At 44.2% G+C, this 20,304-nt stretch overlaps 3 protein-coding genes across 4 annotated transcripts; 2 read left to right on the top strand and 1 right to left on the bottom strand.

Moving 5' to 3' along the window:
• The first annotated feature begins 1,359 nt into the window (after positions 1–1,359).
• On the top strand, positions 1,360–5,301 carry LOC135370314 (xyloside xylosyltransferase 1-like). Its single transcript, XM_064604034.1, has 2 exons — positions 1,360–1,956; positions 3,151–5,301. The coding sequence occupies exons 1-2, from the start codon at positions 1,537–1,539 to the stop codon at positions 3,835–3,837; spliced, it is 1,107 nt and encodes a 368-aa protein (XP_064460104.1). The 5' UTR covers positions 1,360–1,536; the 3' UTR covers positions 3,838–5,301.
• Positions 5,302–5,516: 215 nt separating this feature from the next.
• Positions 5,517–10,914, bottom strand: LOC135371038 (cilia- and flagella-associated protein 251-like). Its single transcript, XM_064605008.1, has 4 exons — positions 10,712–10,914; positions 9,058–9,183; positions 8,753–8,953; positions 5,517–7,744 (listed from the first exon to the last, which is right to left on the bottom strand). Exons 1-4 carry the CDS (start codon positions 10,766–10,768, stop codon positions 7,415–7,417), a joined length of 714 nt encoding a protein of 237 aa, XP_064461078.1. The 5' UTR covers positions 10,769–10,914; the 3' UTR covers positions 5,517–7,414.
• A 1,711-nt stretch (positions 10,915–12,625) lies between these two features.
• Positions 12,626–19,982, top strand: LOC135371036 (glycosyltransferase 8 domain-containing protein 1-like). 2 transcript variants are annotated; one of them, XM_064605007.1, is made up of 8 exons: positions 12,626–13,031; positions 13,101–13,202; positions 13,587–13,870; positions 14,711–14,798; positions 15,079–15,179; positions 15,293–15,459; positions 16,004–16,104; positions 16,576–19,982. In XM_064605007.1, the coding sequence occupies exons 1-8, from the start codon at positions 12,989–12,991 to the stop codon at positions 16,797–16,799; spliced, it is 1,110 nt and encodes a 369-aa protein (XP_064461077.1). In that variant the 5' UTR covers positions 12,626–12,988; the 3' UTR covers positions 16,800–19,982. The 2 variants fall into 2 exon arrangements, with proteins under 2 accessions (XP_064461077.1, XP_064461076.1); XM_064605006.1 differs by having other exon boundaries at positions 13,584–13,870.
• The last annotated feature ends 322 nt before the right edge of the window (positions 19,983–20,304 follow it).

Here is a 20,304-nt window from a genome sequence, read left to right as displayed (position 1 = left end):
TTTTAAGAGTGTACTTTTCGAATCCTCAGTCCCTTCTATCCCTTGGACTGCATCGTCTTTTTTTTATATATATATATATATACACGGGACTTATGCACGTTACTGGCTTGTGAACATCCGGAGCTGTTTTATGTACTGCCCTGCACATGGAACAGGCAACTTATAAATGGTGAGAAGATCACGGGTATGGCAGTGTATTCAATGACTATCATAACTGCCAAGGAGAAATATATTTATATCACGCAAACTGTAATTTAACCATTCCCGGAAGGCACTTGGAAGGCTAATGTCAATACATCTTCTATTCGAAGAGTTCCAGTTTCATGTTTTTCCAAATATTGTGCTGTGTACTACCGAAAAGCGACCTGACTGCGGCTTGCTAGTAATAAATGATTGCTGTGTTCTAATCTGAGCGCATGGTACATTGCAAGCTACATATAACAGCTTTTGCTGAGAGAAACGCTCAAATTTGCATGCAGGTCTGCGGCTAGCTCGAATGTTGTTACTGTTTCGCCTCCGTTACTTGGCGCCGTTCGATTCAATCTTTGGTGATCTGTCCAATTTGTGAAAATTACAATCTAACTTCTAAATTTGTGATGCAGGTTGTGCGCCTCGTTCGTAGCTGGGAGGTGACCCTTGCTCAATCCCGACGTGTCGTGTTGACCGGAAAACAGCTCGGTTAAAGGGACCGTTGCATGCAGTGACATGCAAACCGAAACGCTTGTCTGTGTGTGTCACACGGCCGACAATATTCACGACGGCGAAAATTTCACTTCCGACAACGTCATACTTTGCAGGCAACTTGAACAAACGTGCAGCAAGAGCAGACGACGGTGAAACGGAAGTCCCTCACCCAAAAAACGGTCAAAACGTCACATAGAATCTATGCGGAGGAACCAATCGGCGAACACGGAAGACGACTGCTTGCGCTTTGCATCGAGGTTCCCGCTGTGTCGATGTTTTCCCGGGCAGGATTGTGGAATCTGAATGGTAATCCAGAAGATGGTAATCCCGAAGATGTGAGTTCGAGTGCTACAGCTGGCTAACCTTTTCAGTGACTTTCATCTTTCATGTGGAATCTCGTTCGTGCCTCGCTTTGGGAGATATCACCGTTCGATTACGCCGGTTTAGTCAAGTTAGTTCGCAACAAAATCGTTTATTTTGTTTAAAATGCTCCAAGTAGAGAGCACCGAAACCAGAACTGAAGCCATATTGGATATGAGTAGAAAATACTGTGCACGTCTTGGAAGAAAGCACGCTACGCGCAGCCCCCTTCAATTCAGAGCGCATGCTCAGAAGCTTCAGATTGGTGGGTGGGGAGGGGGAACGGAGCACACGCCACAGCCAGTGCCAGTGCTGCCGCTAGTGTGACGCGGCGAAAAGCAGCGAAAAGAGCGAGAAGTGGTTGCCGTCATCCCGGCTGCGGAGTTGTGGTGGTTGTGCGGTCCGATGTCCCCACGAAGAGCTAGACGTGCACGGCGTGAAACGATGCACGTGTGACGTGAGTTTTTCTTGTGTATGTGACAATCCTGCCTGATGACACGCAACAGCGTATGTAACGTTTCACCAACTCCATCCGTTACGAAAGCCGTTGTACTATGCTGTTTAATCGGGGCAGTGTTGATCATCTACTCCGACCACCGATCTTTGAAGGACGCAAGACACTCCAACAACTCGAGTCGCAACACCTCTTCCCCCAGAATCCTCGCACGGTTCCAACTGAACACTTCTCACAACAGTACTTTTCAAGTTGACAAAGGGGTCGTAAATATTTTCTTCGTGTTTATGAAAGCGAGGAGCAGGAACCTGCGGGAGAAACTGGCGGTCTTCTCGACCTCATTATTTGAACGCAGTACTGTCCCACTGCATCTTCACGTAGTCACCGACACTGACAGCCAAGAAGTGGCAACGCAAGTGCTGCAGGATGCATCTGCACTATCGTCGGTCAACGTATTGGTAAGTGCACCTGTGCGAGATCTCTGCCGTTGTAAGGGCGTTTGCCCTCGCGCCTGCAACTCTCCCGGGAAAAAGAAAAAAGCGGGCCCGCCCTCCTGAAGCTATTCGACTTGCTCAACTACTTTCTCGTGCTTGGCATGTGGGAGTTAATCGTACCCTGCTCCAGCAACATTCAGTCATCCCGCGCAATTCTGGATGCGGTAAATTTCGCTGGGGTTAAACCGGGAGGGATGCCAACCTGCACTGTCGCAGCTACGCGGGAGGGGAAACAACAGCAATGCGATCACGAATGCGGTGCGGTGACTGCTCGTCCCTGTGGAGTGTTCCTGATCCCTAAATGTGACAGCGAGAGGTCGTGAGAAACGGGGGCGTCGGGGTGTCCCTCGCAGTAGGGGAGGGGTCAAACTTTAGTTCGAAGCATTCAAAAAAGAAAATCGTGTGAAGGATGCTACATGCAGAGAGGAGTGGCTCAAAATTTGCAAACCCAGATTGGCCTAATGGATGTTCGGTTAATTAGGCTTATTAGGTTAATCGGTCAATTAGGTTAATTCGGTTAAAGTGGCTGATTAGAGTATCAGATGCATGTTTAGGTTTGGAATGTGTTTTTTGTCAGAGTCGTGGTCACGGTACCGCTGAATCATGCAAACTAAGATCTTTCTTACTTTGAAAAAAATAAAAACATTAGGCTGCACCAATCAAAATTTGCCTTCCTTGCGAGAAAGTCTGACGTCCTTGCTGGTCGCAATGCATGAAGTGCGGGGGCACAGCACGAGGTTGCCCCCCATTGTTGCCGACACGCATGGATATTCCTGCATTTGTGGTGTTTTTGGTCTTATGTATTTTTGGGGGTTCTGGGAAAATCGCTGCCGACAACCCCAGCTGCTACAGGTATCGAATCCCATGGTTTCGTGTCCACTTTGTTCTTTGTCTGCGCATAGTGACGATACTGTGGAGATTTTGCAACTAATTTGTTCCCTGGAGGTTTCTACGTCGGCGTCGCATAATTGTGACTTGCAGCGCCGCACCTCCTGCGCGAAGCCCACAGATGGTGTATTTTTCACTTTCGCTTCATAATTTTTTTACTGTTGCTATTCACTGTGATTGTAGCCATTGAGGGATTGTCCCAAAATGGCAGCATACTTGACCTGCATCTGATAGCACGCACAGGTTGATGTGTCTCGTTATCTTCAACAGGTGGACATTCTGCATATTGCAGACGTGCTGTACCCTGTCCAGGACATGATGCAATACATGCAAGCACACTTCAGTCCGCAGGGATCGAATTACTATTCAGATCCTCTGTTCCTTCTTTCCCTCGGACTGCATCGAGTTTTCGACAGTGACATGAGAGTGATAATCTTGGACATTGACACACGCGTTGAGTCTGACATTTCACTGTTAAACCGCCACTTTTCACTGTTTGGTGACACTGCAGTTATGGGCATTGCCCTTGAACAGCAGCCAGTGTACCGCCACGCCCTGCGCAGCTATCGCAAACACAATCCGAAAACAAAGTGTGGAGAGGCACCCGGCAGAGGCTTTCCGGGATTCAACAGCGGAGTCGTCCTGCTCGACATCGGTCGCATCAGGTCGTCTGCTTTCTACCAGAGTTTCCTACGTGAACAGGCTGTGAGGAATCTCACGGCTAAGTATTCCTTCAGTGGGGGTTTAGGTGATCAGGACTTCTACACTTTGCTGGCTTGCGAACATCCAGAGCTGTTTTACGTACTTCCCTGTACATGGAACAGGCAGCTGTGTAAATACTGGAATGAGCACGGGTATAGCAGCGTATTCGATGACTATCACAATTGCCCGGGGGAAATACATTTATATCATGGAAACTGTAACTCGCCCATTCCTGGAAGACATTTGGGACGATAATGTCTGTTTCTCAGTGCATCTTTTGATGGGGAAGCCTTGATATTCAGTTCCTCCGGGTAGCATCGATAAATGCTGTATTTGTTATTTAAAGCTACGTCCAGTTGCAATTTGTGCCAAAAAGAGACATAACTTACTGCAGTTACCAAGCAATCAATGACTGCACTTCTTTCTCGTTTTTGATAAAGGAAGCTGTAGTTACAACTACAGTGAAGGTCAGAGGCACAGCCAAGAGGGGTACCTTTGGTACTTTAGAGGGGTAACTTTGGCAAAAAAAAAAAGTACCTTTTGTACTGTATTTAGGAGAGGGAAACGAGGGTGAAAGCCTCCTCGCCCACGTAGCGTCTCCATAGAACCCCTCCAGAACTATTTTTCTGTGCTGTAACGCAAATGCAGTTTGGCTGCTGTTATGCAAGGATGTCCCTCAGAATAGACAATTGGTAGACAATAGACGTTTGGTTCACAAAAAGCCTGTCCAGTCAACCGCAATCCAAGTTCATGAGTGTCTTGTGCATTGCAGTCCATGCACAGACTCCCTTGACGGGACATGCATGCATTTTTACATAAAAACATCCTTGCATTAAAATCTAGCGAGGAAAAGGGAGTGAAATAAATGAATTGATAGGAAAAAAATTTCAAAGGCAGCAACAGTTACTTTCTGAGTGAGTGTCATTCCAGTTTTTGGTGTAGAATCAAAGATCTGTGCAATTTCAGAACGTGTTCAGTCTGATTGACAGTGTGGAGCATCTCCCTTGTGCGGCATGGTGTTGATTTTGTAGCACAAACTTTCTCAATGTGCCACACATGACTGTACAGAGATTACATATATTTATTATAGAACAAGCATACAACAATGTACAAAGATGCCTTATTTTTTTGTCATTTTTAGCCACAGTGCCAAGCATTTACTACTTAGACCTACGTTTGACAATAATTGTTTAATTGATTCTAATAATTGTTTCACGAAGTGTTGCTGATTATGTGCATATAGCATAGTGCAATACTGGTTTTTGTCTATAGCTTCATGGCCTGACGATGGTCACAGGAAAAGTGGTAATACAGTTCCTTTTTTGTTGTTGGCAGCTACACTTCAGGTTACATTATTACTATCCTATTAAAAGTTTAGTATTTGACAGCAACATCATGCTTGGTTTTTCCTTGTGTAATGAGCAGTTCATAGTTTTTTCGGTGCAGTTTATGCCTACAGTATAGATAAGCCCATACACCAGATGGTACCTTCGATGGCTTGGTGTTGTCAGCGCCGATCTGGTGTAGCATCCAAGCTCGATGCTCGAGAAAACATGCAGTTTGGCATACATTTTGTTACATGCTGGTGATGCCATAATATGTGTACTCTTGCCATTTATATTGCAGCTGTGCTAGCATTGTATATATACAAACCAATAGACAAGATTGTATGGAACAATAAATGCAAATGTCTGACCAAATAAAAAATTGTAAAACCTACTTTTCCATAAACTGCTGGGAGGAAATGAATTTTGTTACTCTGCTGTACTTTACGCGATTGCAGTAGCTACATGTGTTGAGGTAAGTAAACATAATTTTTTTATTTTTGTCTTGTATGTCTTCGTAAGGGTATGCCAGAGTAGCATTTCACTGTCTGTCGTGGCCTCCACCTCCCCAACACATCGGATGTCCCACTGCTCAATGAAAAGACCAACTTGTGTTATTGAGAATTTTATTACCTGTAGTTATGACTGACTCACATAACATGAAACAGAGCACTCACATTGATGAGATGTAGGATGAGATGCCATTGCATAATACAATTGGGAGGTCACTCTGCACATTGTCCTTAACTGGAAATCCAGCCTCTTCTTATGTATAACATTGCTTTTCCCCGTGTGACTTTGACTTCACTAATGTCTACAAATGTCTAGCTGTTTTCAGAACTGCCTGAAAATGTGTGGCCTTGCTTACAGAAAGGAAAGCAAGCTCCGAACCACATTCAGCAAAGGGAGCGAAGCCGTAACTAGCGCAAGAAATACACGCAAGAAAATTGTGCAACAACGGGCCGCACATTATATTCCGTAAATGCGCAACTCGGATTTGCATGAGAAGCTCACATGCTTTTCATACAAAACTACTGTCAAGTACAAAAAAAGGTGCACAAGCTCCAACAAAACCACTTCTGCAAGTACAGGTCCAGACAAAAGTTTATGGAACACCAGAGCGACGCATTTCTTGATCGGAGTGACCGTAGCAGCGAACAGGAGTGCAGACACCTACTGAGAGGTGTATTGAGTCACCTGTCTGCAAGTCGATCTGCTCCTGTTTGCTGCGAGGGATACCGCTTTGATAACGATGTAGGTTACTCCGGTGTTCCATGAACTTTTGTGGGGACCCATACGCTCCGACACTGCCCAGCATGATACGGACCCTTATGCTCTTGCTTAGAAGGTGGTTATTGAAACTTCCCATTCCCCGAGTCTCCTTTCTCTCTTTGCAATCCTTGAAAACTTCGACAAATCATCTTTCAGAATGTCCTTGCTCGAAAAACCTATCTGGGGTTGCCTGGGGGCACAAACTGTACGTTGAGCGTTCCCAGCCCAACGCTGCTTACACTTCAAAGGCTACTGATACAATGAAATTAAAATGAAAATGGACTGTGCGTAAGTTCTGTAGCTCCGGTAGCTACAAAGCAAGCTCCACCACTGCAGGAGACAAAGTGTCACTGCCACCTTTGTAACTATTACATTCGTATTAAATCAGTAGGAGCAATGTGTTGATATGCCACTGGGGTTTCTTGGAAAGTCTCGTTATTCAACCGGCATGCAGGGTAAGATTCTTCAGGTGGTTCCGAGGCAGCACTGGGAGTGTACAATGCACGCGTCGGTGAGAACTGTGCTCGGGTCAGGTCGAGACAATTGTGGAGTTTTGAGAAAGGTACAAACGCGAATGGGTAGTTCCGATACACAGCCTCCTCAATAGGTATAGAAGCTTTTTTGTTTTTACTCTCCCTTCCCACCTAGTTTTGGGCTATTACGTCAGATATTGTTCTGATGTGTCATAAGCCCAAAAACAATGAACTGCAAGATGTGTATTTACAGTGTAATTATGAAAAGAACTCTTCTTAGAATAAACCTTGATGAAGCAAAGGAGGGACATGTTTTTCTGTGATATCTGCGTTAGAAATGGCTGAACGATAGATGCACTGGGAAAGTTAATCAATAACTGAGACTAATGAAACATCACTTCAGCATGTGATCAACCTGCTGGGCTCAAAGGTCCTAGCTGTGCTCACACCACATTTATATTTGCTTAACATTTGCACCCAAAGAAAAGGAAAAGCAGCTTGTTTTGTAGGGGCCTGCTGTAGAGCAGTTCAAGGTGGTGCTAAATTCAAGCCTTGTCAGTGCTCTATTACAACCATCACAATTGTAACAATAATGTTGCAGGTTCTTTCGAAAACATGTTATGCAAATTAAACTGATCATACAAAGTATGGGCACGGCAGCTGCTCAGCCCGTACAGATGTGCATGCAGTGTGATGACCAACATGGGAGGTTCCTGTCATGACAATGTTAGATGGGAATTTTGAGATGGCGCAAGGGAGGGATCAGGCAGCCACATCTTCCGGAGACGTCGCGGGGGCAGACGTCGGGGCTGGCGCCTTTGTCGTGGCCTCCTCTGCGTCCGTACTTGGTGCTTCGGTCTTCTTTTCTTCCTTGTTGTTCACTTCTTCCTTCTTTTCATCTCCCTTTGCTTCCTTTCCTTCTTCCTCCTCCTCCTCCTTGTGATCTTCTGCGTCGTTCTGCTTTTCGGCGTCACTTGAGTTCTCCTTGGTCTTGTCCTCCCCAGCTGCGGCTTCTTCAGGCTCCTCCTCCTCCTCCTGCTTTGCTGCCTGCTTCTTCCTGCCCCGTGTCGATTTGGACTGCCGCGGAGTTTCCTGCAGGAATTCAGACGTCCTCGTAAAATGCTCTAAAGCTATGTGTCTGATGCACCACCTACTAGATTATAACGACCACGTCGTAATTGGCAACCCCTATGAGGGGCTCCTCCGCACGATCCGCTACTCGCCGGCCCGCGAGGTCTACACCGTCATTGGACAATGGAAATTTGAATTTTGAACGCGCAGAAGCGGACGTATAACTACCATAGCAGACGACAGCAACGGCTCCTATGAAAACGCGTAGAATGATGATGATAATCAACTTCAGAATGAAACATCTTCCGTGGGGCATCCACCGCTTGTACAAAAATACTAAGGTATGCTGAAGTACAGAGTATTGTAAAAGTTGAAGAAGCAATAACCGGGCCGATGAGTAGCGCCACCGCTAGCTTACATATGCGGCGCTGGGAAAGGGTGCCTATGACATGGTCGTTATAATCTAGTAGGTCATGGTCTGAAGTTAGCCGGAACATGATATGGCTGAAACACTCAGAAGAGCATTCAACCATTAAAGGCTCCGAAGAACATTTACTGAAGTTAGTTTTTTAGATTGGTAACGATACAGTGATAGAGTAACATGTGCCGTATGACAAGACACCTAATCCAGGTCTTTAAATATCTATATCCAAATGGACCAATCGGAGCAGCTTATTTTTAATTTGCAAATCAACGATTGGTAAATCCAAACGACCAGCTCAAGAGTGCAACTACATCGAAACAAACATTCTGAGCAGGCGGTAGGTGGTGAAGGATTATCACGCCCTTCCAAGTGTTTCGTGGTAAAGGTGTGTTTGATTGTTCTGGTATCGACAAAAATATGCTTCAGTATTTGCATGCATGGTTATGTGAGAGCAGAGAGGTTCCGTTCAAGTGCCGCAATTAACGTGCGTGTAAAGCCACAAATTGTCACGAATTACTGTCATGCAATTCATCTGAATCATTAATTCTTTTTTAAAAATCATCTTGCACATATCTGGACTAAGCATTTTTTCTTGTGCACCATACCTCCTTCTTCTGCTTAGCTGGTGGAGGTGCTGGCGGTGTGGGCCGGGTCTGGGAGCGTGTGCGCCGCCGTCCTGTATCGGCGTCGTTGGTGTCCTTGTGGCCCAATTCTTTCAGGAGAGCCTCTCCCTCCTTGGCCGCTACTTCCAAGCTGCTGAGCCGACGTGTTGCAGCGGTCTTGCTCTCACGAGCCGGCCGTGTGGACTGCAAGGCCACACATTGGAGGGTTATGCAAGTGGTGGATCAGTCGAGTCGAGGCAAGGCAAGGCTACGGACTAGAGAAATCAGACGGATAAAAAGATGCACACCTTAGAGGACTCTGTGGAGCCCCTAGACTTTTTGGCAGTGGATGGAGTGACCTCGTTCTCCCCTTCGCGTTTGACACCGGCAGTTTGTGCGTCTCCACTTTCCTTCCCCCCTCCTTCGGCGGCTACCTGAAATAAGATGTCCGAAAGTTTGCAGATTATCAATCAATTAATCAATCAACCAATCTGCATAAAATATGAGGCACGTTTGAGTCACTCCATTGGCTTCTTGGAGCACTCAACACTCTCCTTGGTTATATTCAAATTTCAGAGATGCCATCATCTTTGTTCCTGCTGTTATTACCAGATTAAAGTGCACTTTTCAAGGATTACCTAAACTTAATGTGTTGAAAGCTTTATATCTTCATAATGTTTGTGCCCACACTAAGACTGATTGATATTGTTTTGACGATGATGTGTAGGATGTTGGAGGAAGAAACAGAAAAGCGGAAGATATATATTTTAAGGGGTGTAATAACTTCATTTTCGAACATCAACACAGTTTTCGCAAAGGTCTAACCTGTCCTAAGTGTTGTCATGTGCCACTTTCTCACCACAGTGTCTGTCATCCATTTCAATAGGTCATCGATAGCTTTCCGATTCCTAGTTCAGACAGTTACAAGTACCTAGTTGTTGTACTTTTATCCAATCTAACTTGGAACCACCACATGCAGAAAATCCTTCTGAATCCGTCACATTATGGACATTACCATTTGAGAAAATTGCTAGCTGACAAGCCATACAGCATAAAACATCTCGTTGGCTCTGTTAGCTGAACATGTAGCAACACACATACACACACACCAAGTGCACATGTCTGTCTTGCACATCTTATACCTGCATAAGTCTAAAGGATACAGTCAGTTGCCCCTGTCATGAATGAAACTTCGTTACATATTACAAGTCACTTCATCAAATTTTAATTCAAGAAATTAGATTCTTTGAAACTCTCACATTTTCCGCGCTTCAATTTCAGGTCGCTTCAATTTCAGGTCGCTTCAAGTCATGGTTTCTTTTTCTTTTCTTTTTACCAGAACCAGCAACCGCAGTGCAGATGTAGCTCAATTCACTTCAAAATAATAATCTTAGCGAGAGAGCAACAAACATAAAAGAAAAAAACCTGACCCGTGGCATCGACTTTGCCAATCAGCACTGTTGCTGGCATAACAAATGACGAAATCAGACAGGAAGCTCACAAACAGCGATCACGTTGTGAGCATACGATCGCAGTTTCTCTATTATTGTTGTCGTGTAGCCATAGCTACAGCTGATAAGCAGCGGGCTATAGCTTGGCTTTCGCGACGATAGATGGCGAGAGCTCTTCAACAAAACTTCCGCTCAACCATGGAGGCTTTTCTACTTCCATGCGCGCTACGAATCGCCCGCCATTATGGAAGACTTGAAGAGCTCAAGTGTATTTTCACTTCACTTCAGCGTATTAAGCGCTTTATATCCACCATCCGATTCCTGATATTGATCGCGATGTTGACTCACGTAATCTCGGAAAACAAACCCGGCCTCGGCGATTTAAATTGGCGATAATAAATTCGAATGCGTTCAGAGAACGGTACGGACCTTTTTGTGCGCCACACCAAGTGGCGGTGTCAGTCTACGTAAAACGTGCATTCTATCGCCGCAAATTCCTTTACGTACTTACGTTAGATGAGCTGTTTTCTGGCTGCTCCACTTTTGTATCTGAAGAAGTCTCCGACATGACTCAGTAACTCTGTGTTCGTATAAACGCGAATAAACTGCAGGGCTTCTTCCCACCATTCACGGGAGTTTGAAGGGCAGCGTGGGTCACGTGATCAAACAGCATGCGCCGCCACTGGGCGAGCACAGCCGGCACAACGCGGGGGTAGCTGAGCGCGCCTACTTCAAATTTGATCCAGTGGCCGCGAGGCGAAAACCGATTCTACTTCGAATGAAACAACGCCGCCCAACCTGTTGTCATTGTTCGCGTGTTACTAGTCATGGGGAAGGTGCCACAAAAAGTGACTAAGTGACAGTTAGCCCGCAAAAATAGTAACTGGGTTGCAGATATACTCTTTTTTTACTGCTACAGTTAGCTTCGGAAAGTTACATTGTAAGAAAAAAAGCCACATGAATGTAACTCTCAAAAACTTTGTTTCAGCACTGCTGAAACAAAGCAGCTGCTTTGTTGTTGCTGTGTATACATAATACAAGATTTCCCATGGGCAAGGGCGGGAGTAATTACGCGCGCGGGAGACAGAACCGACGCGTGGAAAATATTACGGGACAACTTATAGTTTAGCTACTCTAATAAAAAACCGCTAACTAGTTCCAGTCACAGTCAGGCTATCTTTGCAGAAAAGAATCAATATAAAATATAGTTACTGCAAAAAGTAACTAGTTAAAGCTATTTGTAACTTGCTACCAAAGTATGGTTATTACCATCATGCTGCCGGGTATCAGGGCCATCAAGCATTAATCAAGCCATTGTGAGAAGAATGTATAGTATGGTAAGCATGATGAAAAGTGTGGAAAGCATATAGCACATACCAGAATGTTAAGCCATGGCATATAATCATATCATATCATACCTGTACAACAGCATTCTCAACGGTTGCGTGGTGAAGCCAGAATGCACTCCTTTCTGAAAATTGAATTCAGCAGCTGATACATTCTTGCTGAACAGTACCCGCACCGTTATTTCGAGATATAAATGTGTTCCTGTTTGTGGCGAGTAACATATAGTGTTTTGTGTGTGGTGTGTGCTTCTTTCGTTCGTGTCTTTTGCTGCAAACCACCTCTTGCTGTGCACCGGTACCAACTAAACCACATCAGGACCTTAGTATACTTACCAATGCACTGCACTTTGGTGTGAAAGACATCATTCCATACAAATTTTTACACTACATGCATTAAAATTTCGACAAGAAATTAAAGAGTATAATACAAAATGTCTGAAACTTGTGGGATGCTGGGAAAATCCCTGTAATGCATAGACATCCACACCAAGATGTTAGCAAAACCAGCAATAACTTCATAGCAATCGAAGAATTTTAAACCAAAAGCCTTAAAAAGTACCGGAGTGTATTGGAAAAACCAATCGCGTAAAAAATTCTACTCCAGTGTTTACTCCTGTATACTTGTAGCAATTCTCGCGAGGAACTTATTTTCGCGAAATTCGCGAGCGCTCTTTTCTTCGCGAATTTAAAGTTCCACGAAATATTCGACTCAATGACAGAAAAATACGCGAACGCAATATGTAAGAAATTTGACCCAGGACGCTGAGGCAACATATGTACGCTGTTTTTTACGCTATTTCACTGTATTGCCCCACAAGGTATTCAGTTCGTCTCTGCTGCGCGTAGGGACAGCTTCCCCACATCACGCACACCTATATGTTGATGTTCACTTCACATATACCACTGTATCAACAAAATAATATTTTTTTTTTGAACCCACGTGGCTGAACATTGACTGCCAACGGCGCCAAGCATGACGCTATATCAGATCCTTATCAATAACGCGATAGCGATCTTATGCGATTGTGCTTGCGACGTGCGACGTGATGCGCCCGCGCCGCCGCCGCTGTCGCCGCCGGAAGAGCCACCAAACGTGCCGCCGTAAACGCAGCTGCTCCCGTCCTCCCGTCGGTCTGTGCCGTCTGTGCTGTGCCTGTGCCACTCCTTGTCGCGTGCGGCGAGCATGCAAGCCGTCGTTGTCTCCGTTGTTGGAAAACATGAAAAACAGGAAATCCTTGACGACAGGCAGTAGCTACACAAACGACGTCCATGTTTTTTTCTGTGTGTGTTTCTTGTCCCGGTCGTTGCCTGTACGTGTCTGAAAGCGATGATTTCGTAGCGGGAATCTCCTGTTTCAAACTACACAATGCCCAAGACGTCGTAGGGAAATGAAGTAGCGCCGAGTCTTGGATCGTTTCCAGATGAAGTAGACTTGCCTGAGGATGGGGATACTTAGAAGATCCCACAGTGCGCTTCTTGTGAAAGGTAAGATCAAGTCAAACGTTCTGCCGGATTTTATATGCCTCATCTCTCTTTTGTTTTTCTTCCCTCTAGGGTTGTTCGCTGCATTGGCAATTAGTTGCCTCGTCGGCCTGTACTATGGCTACAGACTGATGGTTTCCAATGAAGCTTCCCGTTATTTTGGGCGCACAGTCGGTACGTATTGAATCCCATAACGTGCAGCTCGTGGTAGAAGAAGAAAGGCGATGTCTCAAAAAATTTTACTACTAAAACTCGCAACGCAGTTCTTTACTTGCTGCGATTAGTTTTGCGTGAATGCCTGTTACGATTGTGAAACGTGTCTAGGAGGCTCAAATCTGTATTTTCTGTCGTCCAGAATTTAGGACCACCACATAAATATTGTAATATTGAACTGCCAGGTAAATTCGCCTACTGTCTTCTTCAGTTTCGAGAAGTATGCTTCCCTAAGAAACGTCTGACAGCTCAGCTGCATTCTAAGTTTCTAACAGCATTTAATGGGAGCTTGAGTCTTGTACGTATACTATATGACCTAACACTGCATTCACATTCTTCCAGAAGAAAGGCTCCAGGCAATTGCAGACGACATCGCGCCAATTCACGTGGTGGTTGTCACATCCAACGTTCGACTTGGTGGGGCCATTGCAGTGATGATGAGCGTGACGCGCCACACCAGACGGCCGGTACGCTTCCACCTTGTTACCGACAATGCTACCAAGTATCACGCATACGCTTGGATGCATCACCCGCACCTTTCGGGTATCAACTACGAGGTGCTCACGTTTCCAAATGAAGCAATTGATCAAACCCTGTTTCGGACAGTGGATGACAGCAGTGCCTCAAAGGTCAGTGGGATGATTATTTGCTTACTATGGCAATGTACCTATAGAGTCACTTACACAGCCCGCATAGCAAAAAAACGTCAGCGACCAAGTACCATTCGTCTGGTTGTAAAATTTGGATCACAAGTTTATGTCAGTACGAGCAATGTATTTGGAGGAAAAAGAGTGTAAAAGATTGACAACACAAGGAGGCGGGCGAACACGAACTAGCACTCACTACCAACAACTGTATTACAGACGAATACCGTAGCTTAAGTACGTTGGTAGAGAGTGTTAGGCTGTGCCCGGCCATCTCCGTGTGATGTCAATATTTTTGTGCTCATTTTTCCTCGAAATATGTACCAACAGGCAGTTCTGCAAGCAGTGTCTTCGATTTGCAGGTATAATATGATTAATAGTTGCTTTGGACTCAAGTTCTGGTACAGTAGAACGTCTAAAATACTACTAAAAGACTTCACTATATCAGTATAGTTTGTAGTTGGAGACTCGACGCATTTGGACTAGAGGTTTACCTTACTGTATCCGCCGTACCTTCACCATGTAGGGGTTCTACCGTAGCTCGTAATTATGTGCACACTACCGATTCATGTACATAAGTACAATTTGATCCCTGCGTGAACGTGTCGTGTTGTCCCTCCTCTGTCCTTTTCTCGGGTTCCAAATTTTTTCACCATGTACCAGCTAGCCTGCACCCTTGCCCTTTTGCCATTATTGATCCCTGCATATGTTATTGTGGACAGTGGGCTGCTTAAAAGAACATTTGTCAATATACGTAGCGTTCAAGTGACAGGCAGTTTGATATTTTTATGCATATTACATAAAGCATTTTCTTCATCCTTTCAGCTGACCTTTGCAAAGCTATACATGACACATCTCCTGCCTTCCGTCTCTGGGATCGTAGTGCAGATCGATGATGACGTCATTGTTCAAGGTGTGTGACATAGTCAGGTCGCAGGAGTTGCCTTTTTCAGCCGTCGCTTTTAGTTAACATCTCCGCAATTCTAACTGATACTCGATTCACACTCTGCATGGTGAACGTATTAGCATCTGAGAGTGCAACACATATGCTCACAGAGGTTTTGTTGACCTCTTCATAGAAGGAAAAGAAAGAAAATACTGCATTGTAGCGGTTGCTGGATAAAACAAGCAATTCTAGCCCTGATTTGTGCTCGAAAGTGATTAATCGTTGGCTTCTTTCTTGCGGCTTGCAGGTGACATTGGTGAGCTTGCTGGTCTTCCGATATCCCAAGATCATGTGGGTCTTTTCTCACAGGACTGCGATGCAGTCTCAAGAAGGTACAACAGTGCTGGTGTAAGCATAGTTGGGTTTCTTCAAAAGCACTTTTGTTGTCTCTGCGTTAGTGTGAGGAGAAGCACTTGTTAATTTTCACCCAAGGCATCGTGATCATTGCGTACTATTTTCAGAGCAAGTACAGCCACTACTTGAATCTTGACACAGCTTCGTTGGCTGGATTGCACATCAATCCTGGTGCTTGTGTGCTGAACATAGGGGTATTTGTTATAAACATGGAAGAGTGGAAGAGGCAAAATATCACGGCTGTGGTTGAGCATTGGATGAGGGTTGACCAGAGGTGAGGCATGCTTCTTTGCTGCTTTGTACTGTGATGCATAAACTAGTGGGCTTCTATGGATAATTGGATGATTAGTGGCTTGTCAAGCCACTATGGTGGCTTTTTTTTTTTTTTTTGCTGTTCCCTCCAGACTTTCATTGTTGTAACTGTCCTAAATTAAAGAGTAACTAAATGAATAAGAATAAGAATTACCAGTGGCGTAGCCGGACCAACAAGGTTGGGGGGGGGGGGGGGGCTAGATTCGAGCCCCTCCTCTCCCTTGCTGATCCTGGATGTGCAAACACACACGAGATTGGAAGTATGGTTTTCCCTTCCCCGTATATATATATATATATATATATATATATATATATATATATGTAAATAATTTTTTCTCCTTAGATTTGCACAATTTTAGTGGATAGTCTATATGGCAGGTATGGGGTGCTCTAGTCACCCGCAGCTCCCCGTGGCTACACCGCTGATAACTACATGTGGGCATGTAGTGAAAATGAAAAAAAGGGCACAAAGCTCTTAAATGACAATTGACTTCTAATAACTGCAGGGAGAAGATATTCAAGCAAGAGGGACCACTGTGTCCACTGCTGTTGGCTCTCTACAACAAAACCACCACTTTAGACCCACAGTGGCATGTTCGTAATCTAGGTAAGCTGAAGTAGTGAATTCTTTGTGCAGTTCAATGGGTAGGGGTTATACATCTCATCACTCGTGGCTTTGTGGTGCCAGACATTGAGGGACTGTATACCTGAAATGCATCAGTTTCAGATAAAGAACATAATATTTCAATTCAATTTTATTTCATCTTGAGGATGTGGAGATGGGAAAAAAAGCTGTACGACAGCTTGACAAGTTCCCATCCCGAAAGTTTACGCTTCAAACTAGTGCAGTAAGAAACAAGAGGTGATAGGATTAACCATGTCCTGCTTAACAACCTGTGTTGACCTCCCTCAGCAAACTTATAAATCATTAAAATCTTGAAAATCATGTCATATAGGTTTGTTGAAGTTTGTTTTATTATGCATAGCAATGATGAATGCACAGTACATAGTTAGGCCTCGACGACATTGTTCCAGCATCCATTTTCAACACAGAGCTACGTACATGTTTTCTGTGTAGGTGTGACCACTGGCAGCTTGTACTCAAGGACATACATAGAGAAGGCCAAACTACTGCAGTGGAGCGGACACTTCAAGCCTTGGGGTACGCGTGCGTCGTTTGCTGATATCTGGTACAGTTACTTTGTGGCCGATCCAACCGGCCGCTTTCGCCCATCGGGAAAATATAGCCGTATCAGCACAACACCATCCGGTAGCCAGCCAAAGGTCGGTTATACACGGTAATTACGTACCGTCTCTGATAGGAGTGAGTCATATTGGGAGTGTTGCATGTAATGCCTTTCCTGTTTGACCATGCAGTGCTGTAGTGAGAGAATGTGTGAGCCAGTTAACCATAATGTAATGTGGTTAAATGCTTACAGTCATGTATGTGCTACGTGTGATAGCACACAAAGTACAGGTGGAGACACTTCCTTAAGAGCTGTTGTGCCTTGAAGGTACTCTCCTGGTACACAGCACGGCTAATTCACGAGGTGTGCAGAGATCTGAATGACATCGTACGATTTGCAGTTTGCGAAACCGTACCGTTCTCTATGCGTTATGTAAGGAATCCGTAAGTATATTGCACAGGTGTAGTTAAATGTAGTACTGTTTTTCACCTATGACCAATCCAGTGTGATGTTTGACAGCAACTGTTGATTTTGTCACGTTACTAGAGTTGCTGCCGCACTGAAATATAGTACAGAGTTTTGGGAAAAACACATGGGAGAGAGAAACTAAATGCTTTTTCAAGTACTATTGTGATATGAAGCATTCAGTGTAATAGTATCTAGAACATTTTCTTTTATGTTAGTATGTGTTCTTAAGGTTGTTTCTATTGGATACCTCAGAAGAAGTGATCAAAGCTGTTTTATGTATGACCGAAAGCCTTTTACGACTGTGTCGGCCAATATTAATTTGACGTTAGGAGCAAAGCAAACCGGTGCAGAATATTTCTATTGCTTTGCACTTTTTAATTTGATACTTTGTTCTAGCATATTCTGCCGGTATGTACAAAGAATGCTCAGCGACGTCACACATGCATTAGCAAACGGGCTTTACTTGAAGGTTGTGTATTTACGACGTGCATTTCTAGCTGTGTAGTATTTTTTGTAGTGTGTGCGGTCTATTTTACCCTGCTGCATCGAGAACCATAGTGAGGCGTGTGTAACATACACACGATAATGTTTATGTGAATGGTACTGTTCGAATGTGCAAGGGGGCTTCGAAGCTGCCTCTGCCATGTTTGGGATTGCTGCGTCTGTCTAGAGTGCAGTGGGTGCAGTTCTGATCTCAGCTAACAAGCAGTAGAAAAAATGTGTTTGCATGAGGAACCACACATCTCAGACAAGTAGTTGAAGTGGCATAATATGAGGGGATGAAATCTGTTCATTTGTTCGCGTGACTACTGACATTTGGTGGCATCCTTGTAGTCCGGGGCGGTGCCACGCCTGAATTCAGGGGGACCCCAGATCCCAACCGGCACCCCTTCCATCCCCCCCCCCCCCCCACACACACACACACCAATTCACGTCCAGGTTCCAAAAATTCAGGATTCGATTCAAGACTTTACAAGACTTATATTAACAGAGAATGACTGTCCTAAGGACACTCCTTGGCCCATCCCCGGCTGAATGCCGCCACCACACCTCGACAAACATTCGTCTCTCATCCGCTCGCCGACCACTTGACGACAACCTCAATTTTGTTGCGTTGCATCCTTTAAAGCCTCGAACTATGGGGTTCCCAAAACTGTGCCCAGGGCATGTCCCATCTTCCCTTTGCCTTCCCTTTGTGGCTTGCTTGGAACACCTTCCAGATTTAGAACCGTAATCTTTTTTTACAATGCTAGAGAAACCTGGGTTTCCACGTTAAAATTCAGTGGTTTGCCATGAGATGCACATATAAAAACAATATGTGCGGTAAAAAAGGTGCGATTACTGCATACATGACTATGTTTCGTACTGTGACAATGGCTGTCCTGTTTTGATGTAAAATTTACATCCATGGATGTGGGTATGCTTACAGAATTTCGTGTAATGTTTCGGCATTACGGTTTGGAGCGGCGCTAAATTAATTAAACCATCGTTAATTACATTGAATAATTTAATGTTAATTGATTCACGTTAATTTTAGTCATGTAATGTTATTTAATTCATTAGATCAATTAAATCTAATGAAATTAATTACATTCAATTGAAAGTCTCCAAAGCAAATTCTATGCCCAGAAAGCTCGCATACCTCTCCGACTGAAAGGGCCCACCTAGATTTTTTAATTACTACTCTGGTGTGACGCCGCTCACTGTGGCGTGCTGCAATAACAGCCATTGCTCGATGTAAACAACAGATGTGGCTCGATAAGAGAAATATTTGATTACGATACCTCCATAAACCCTTGACGGTAATGCGGCATCTTGAGAAACGCTCGTAGTTGTCTGTGAACTTAATATTTGCCAGCGATATTCTTTTGCACTACATGGAGGGTGCATTATGTGTTTCACAGGTCATCCTAACGGTCTGTGTGTCGGTGGAAGTATAGATCTGATAGCGACCATGCACTTGTTTCCCCTGCGAAGAAAATGTCCTACTGTGTAACTTATTGGTTGTAAAGCTTTTATGCTACGTACACATATTTATTTAGTTCACGTCATCGTATCTCCTCGCTCATTTATTGCGGCGTATTATTGGCTATTTATTTTTCATCTTCTCTTTCCCAAGTAGCGATGAGTCTACAAGTGTATAATCTACAATGAGTGTAGACGTTAAGCTATCACGCACCCTGCACTGTTCTCCACTGCTCATATCTAGGGCCCTGCGTTTTCAAGTTTTGTGTTTTTTTTAAAGTCGAGTCGGTAAAAATAAAAGTCGGTAAAAATCCAGTTTTATTTCAATAGCCGTAAAACGGTAAAATCGGGCGATATTGGGTGGCAAAGCAGATTTTCGGGTGGAAAACTTTAAAAAAAAAAAGTGTTTATCGCATTTTAGATGAACATGAGATGTGGAGCAGTTGTGCCGAGTGTGCAATGCATAGCATTCTCCAGTGCCCGTATTGGTGGCTGAATTGGCACTTTGCCAAGTTCATTTTCGTTTTTTTTTTTTTTTACTCTAAGTGCTGATGATGCAAATCGGGGTAAACACTGTTTTTTCCGGGTTTTACCCTAAAACACAGGGCCCTACTCATATCCCATTGATGTTCCCTGCAGGCCATTATACTTTTGTGCTTCTAGAAATGTGCAAAAGTGGTTTTATAAAGACAAGCTTAATTGATGGAAAGTGCAAATGTTATTGTTACTTTAGGTATTGAATTCTAGATTCAAACACTTGTGGTAATGGTTCACAAATGTTCATGTGGAATGTTACAGAACATGCTTTGCCAACCGTGGTTGTCATATTTTCAGTATTGGATCCACATTAAAATTATAAGTTACATTTGCTAGGGATTCTTAGTGTTAATGCTGTGTGTCCTTTGTCGGGAGTGTTTCTAATTTTTCATTTTTATTTTATTTTATTTTTTGCCACAAAAATTTTCCACAACATTTGTTACACACGTCTTTACTCAGTGCAGCTTCAAAAATGGCTGGATGCCTCGGTCGAGCTTTTTCCCATTTGCGTCAGACAGCATCCCAATGGAGGGTTGCTCGCACGTTTTCTGCAGAACTATCCGAATCCTAGAGAAAGAAGGACAGCACATCCATTGGTGCACCGAGCTGCCAATTACAGGCCGGACATCATCACCCTCTCATTGGTGTTG

Source organism: Ornithodoros turicata, chromosome 10, assembly GCF_037126465.1.
Source record: "Ornithodoros turicata isolate Travis chromosome 10, ASM3712646v1, whole genome shotgun sequence".
NCBI classification, from domain to species: domain Eukaryota; kingdom Metazoa; phylum Arthropoda; class Arachnida; order Ixodida; family Argasidae; genus Ornithodoros; species Ornithodoros turicata.
This window is presented reverse-complemented; position numbering and strand designations above follow the sequence as displayed.

Excerpts from the sequence above, each read along its gene's own strand:
- LOC135370314 (XM_064604034.1), top strand. The coding sequence starts at position 1,537 with ATGACACGCAACAGCGTATGTAACGTTTCACCAACTCCATCCGTTACG. Across the intron at positions 1,957-3,150 it reads TATCGTCGGTCAACGTATTG|GTGGACATTCTGCATATTGC; the intron begins GTAAGTGCACCT and ends TATCTTCAACAG.
- LOC135371036 (XM_064605006.1), top strand. The coding sequence starts at position 12,989 with ATGGGGATACTTAGAAGATCCCACAGTGCGCTTCTTGTGAAAG. Across the intron at positions 13,203-13,583 it reads TTATTTTGGGCGCACAGTCG|AAGAAAGGCTCCAGGCAATT; the intron begins GTACGTATTGAA and ends ACATTCTTCCAG. Across the intron at positions 16,105-16,575 it reads GTGGCATGTTCGTAATCTAG|GTGTGACCACTGGCAGCTTG; the intron begins GTAAGCTGAAGT and ends TTTTCTGTGTAG.
- LOC135371038 (XM_064605008.1), bottom strand. The coding sequence starts at position 10,768 with ATGTCGGAGACTTCTTCAGATACAAAAGTGGAGCAGCCAGAAAACAGC. Across the intron at positions 9,184-10,711 it reads CAGAAAACAGCTCATCTAAC|GTAGCCGCCGAAGGAGGGGG; the intron begins GTAAGTACGTAA and ends ATCTTATTTCAG. Across the intron at positions 7,745-8,752 it reads CAGCTAAGCAGAAGAAGGAG|GAAACTCCGCGGCAGTCCAA; the intron begins GTATGGTGCACA and ends GAATTCCTGCAG.